The 3,607-nt window shown below is 30.7% G+C and overlaps 1 protein-coding gene across 1 annotated transcript in view; it reads left to right on the top strand.

The window, feature by feature from the left end:
- LOC144228152 (ribosomal protein S6 kinase alpha-6) overlaps positions 1–3,607 on the top strand; it is a gene marked incomplete at its 5' end in the record, with an annotated part of 59,484 nt that overhangs the window by 3,685 nt on the left and 52,192 nt on the right. Inside the window, 3 exons of the mRNA XM_077759965.1 lie at positions 90–178; positions 882–940; positions 3,246–3,348. Coding sequence (XP_077616091.1) covers positions 90–178; positions 882–940; positions 3,246–3,348 — 251 coding nt within the window. The remainder of the gene's footprint in view (positions 1–89; positions 179–881; positions 941–3,245; positions 3,349–3,607) is intronic.

Genomic DNA, 3,607 nt, shown 5'->3' with positions numbered 1-3,607 from the left:
TTTTTTTAAAGGTTGTTTTTTTTTTTTTTGAGGTTTGTCAATTTAAATTATGGCTAGATTTACATGAAATTTTCTAAAATCTTTTTCAGAGCAAAACTTGGAATGCCTCAGTTTCTTAGTGCTGAAGCACAAAATCTCCTAAGGATGTTATTCAAAAGGAATCCAGCAAATAGATTGGGTATTATTTATTGTCTTAACTTTTACAAAAATACACTGCCTGCTTTGGGAGGATAATTATAACTTTATGTTTTCTGGCTTAGTTCATTTACTGCTGCTATATATTTATACCTACAAGTTTGCACTTTGTAAGTACATAGATCCAGTAAACTCTGTTTTGTCCATGATTGAAGAACAAAGCAGTCTAGTTATTCAGAATTTCTATTTAATAAAAATCATCATGTATATTACATGGATTACTTCTTTTGAAAGAAGTCACAGATTTATCCCTTCTATAGGTAATCCTTTTAGATATTTGAAGGTAATTATTTTTTCCCTGGATCCAGATGTGATCCTATTATTTTATTTATGTGTTAAAATTTTAATGTTACTTTATTCTGTTGCACATTGTAATTTGACATTGAGGTAGAAAGATGTAAGTTTAATTGTGAAAAAAATGTACTTTAGTTTTAGTGATATGTTAAACATTATTTTGACTTGATTTGGAAGTCATTTCAGTATTTCATGATATGCTTAAGTGTGAACATCAGTTATGTTTTGTTATATTAAATTGGAAAAACCCAAAATATCAAATAAGAAATAATAAACTTTTCACTGCAGGGAATCTAGGAACGGTGTGTACTTTTGTACAGATAACAGCAGAGAAGCCAGGTAGAGAAATTAAAAATAATTATACCAGTAAAAAATTGTTTCCTTTTTTATAGGTTCAGAAGGAGTTGAGGAAATCAAAAGACATATTTTTTTTGCAAATGTTGACTGGAATGTAAGTTCAGTAAAAACTTTGTCACTGAGTGATTTAATATGAATTAACACTGAAGAATAAAATGATCATATTTGGAACTTTGCTGATAAATTTAATCCTTTTTTTTTGATATGAGGTTTTTACTTAGAGGCATAGATGTCATGACAATTACCTTGAACAAGTTTGTGTGTGGATATATTTAGTAAATTTTTGTTTCTCATATGTTTTATCTGTTAAGTGTGGTTACTATTCTAGCCTGTTCTATGTTGGGGAATGTGAAGGAGGAAGAGGAAGAAGTGAGGGGGTTAATGATAAGGCAAATTCTTAAAGAAAATAAGTTCTAATTTATTTCTCTTCCTCCTTCACATTCCCCAACCGACAACAGGCTAGAATAGTAACCACACTTAACATGTAAAAAGCTTCTTCACAATGAAGGAAGCAATCAGCAAAAGTAAAAGGCAATTAACAGAATGGGGGAAGATATTTGTTAATATCATATATCTGATGAAGGGCTAGTATCCAAATTCTATAAAGAGCTTATAAAACTCAACACCCAAAAAATTAATAATCCAGTTAACAGTGAGCAGAAGACATGAGTAGACATTTTTTCAAAGACATCCAGATGGCCAAGAGACACATGAAAGATACTCAACTTCATTCATCATCAGGGAAATACAAATAAAAACTACAATGTGATATCACCTCATTCATATCAGTCAGAATGGCTAAAATTAACAACACAGAAAACAACAGATTTGGAGAAAGGGAAACACTCTTACACTGTTGGTAGGAATGCAAATTGATGCAGTCACTCTGGAAAACAGTATGGAAGTTCCTCACCTAAAAGTACAGCTACCCTACCATTCAGCAATTGTACTACTAGGAATGTATTCAAAGGATACAAAAATACTGATTAGAAGGGATACATGCACCCGAATGTTTACAGCATTATTATCCAGAATAGCCAAAGTATGGATACTGCACAAATGTCCATAAACTGATGAATAAAGAATTTGTGGTATATCTATACAATGGAATATTACTCAGCCATAAAAAACAATGAAATCTTGCCATGTGCAATGACATGGATGGAGCTAGAGTGTATTATGCTAAGCAAAATAAGTCAGTCAGAAAAAGATCCCATATGATTTCATTCATATGTAGAATTTAAGAAACAAAACAGATGAACATACAGGGAAGAAAAGGCAAACCAAGAAACAGACTCCTAACTCTAGAGAACAAACTGATAGTGGGTGGGGGGACAGGTTAAACAGGTGATGGGCATTAAAGGAGGGCACTTGATATTATGATCACTGGGTGTGATATGTAAATGATGAATCACTAAATTCTACACCTGAAACTAATATTGTAGTGTATGTTAACTAGCTGGAATTTAAATAAAAACTTGGAAAAAGATATTTATTTTTTATCATGGTAAAACTGCATAACAGAAGCCATTAGTATTAATACCCTAAAAGATTACTGAATGGACATGCTACATGGGAGTCTGCCCTGTGTCATTTGTATGTGCTTCTTTCCCTGGTGTCCTTTTATGCCCATGCCACTTTTTTTCCTAATACTTATCAGTATACTCTTCCTTTCTCCTTAACTAGACAAATTACAAATTCCTGTTTTCCATCATTCTCATATCTAAACAATTTATGTCCATTGAGATTATTTTAAATAACAAAAGAATGTAATGTTTATTTAAATAAATGAAAATCAAAGTAATTCTCTATTAATTTTCCCTAAGTGTGGGTGTGTGACATTTTAAAAAGTAAATTTCAAAAAAAGGGGGAGTAGATCTTATGTATTTTAAGATGTTTTAAATGTCTTTCAAAAACATAAATTTTAGGAAGTTAAATTTTAGACAAGATGAAATTTTTGAATTATATAAGAAGAGCCTTAAACAGTGCATTTAATTCATTTTTAATCTTAGGTGAAATATATACTTCTTGAAGATAGTCTACTAATTTTGAAATGCTTGAATGTTGCTAGTTATTTCTGCGTGGTCATATTGTGATATATTCTGTATGGTTATTTTACTAATGCAAATTCAAGTCAGTTTTTGATATAAAAATTGAGCATCATTCCTTGTGAATACAACCTTTGGCATCAGTGCTGTGTTTCCTGGTCTCATTTGATTGTGTATTTTATCTCTCAAATTTTAAGAATTTGGTTCACAGGTATCTGAAGCCTGTTAAAATTTTATTTATTAAATTGTGAGCTTCTGTTAAAGTCTGTGAATATTATGTTCTGCTTTCCCTTACAAAATATAATTTTAATGTGTTAATATGATTTTGTGTTATCCTGTTGTTTCTTCTAGAAATTATATAGAAGAGAAATTCAACCTCCTTTCAAACCAGCTTCTGGAAAACCAGATGATACTTTTTGTTTTGATCCTGAATTTACTGCAAAAACACCTAAAGGTAATGCATATTTGTTTATATGTAATATCGGGGCTTTCATTCAATTAGATGGTCAAAACTAAATGAGCTTCTTAGATAAAAACTAAATGAATTTTAAGTTTGCGGATAATTGATTGTCCTTTAAGTGCATATCTTATATACTGCACTGTTGTGCATCTTTCAAACAGAGAATTTAAATAGGAAATATTTATCAGGGAATAAGGGGCTAGAGCAAAGGGTAAAAATCTTTTTCTTTCTTCTTTTAAAAGTCCTTTGACAT

Source organism: Crocuta crocuta, unplaced genomic scaffold (genome assembly GCF_008692635.1).
Source record: "Crocuta crocuta isolate KB4526 unplaced genomic scaffold, BGI_CrCroc_1.0 scaffold421, whole genome shotgun sequence".
Lineage (NCBI taxonomy): Eukaryota > Metazoa > Chordata > Mammalia > Carnivora > Hyaenidae > Crocuta > Crocuta crocuta.
The sequence above is the reverse complement of the archived record's forward strand: the minus strand, read 5'-3'. Positions and strand labels throughout refer to the sequence as shown.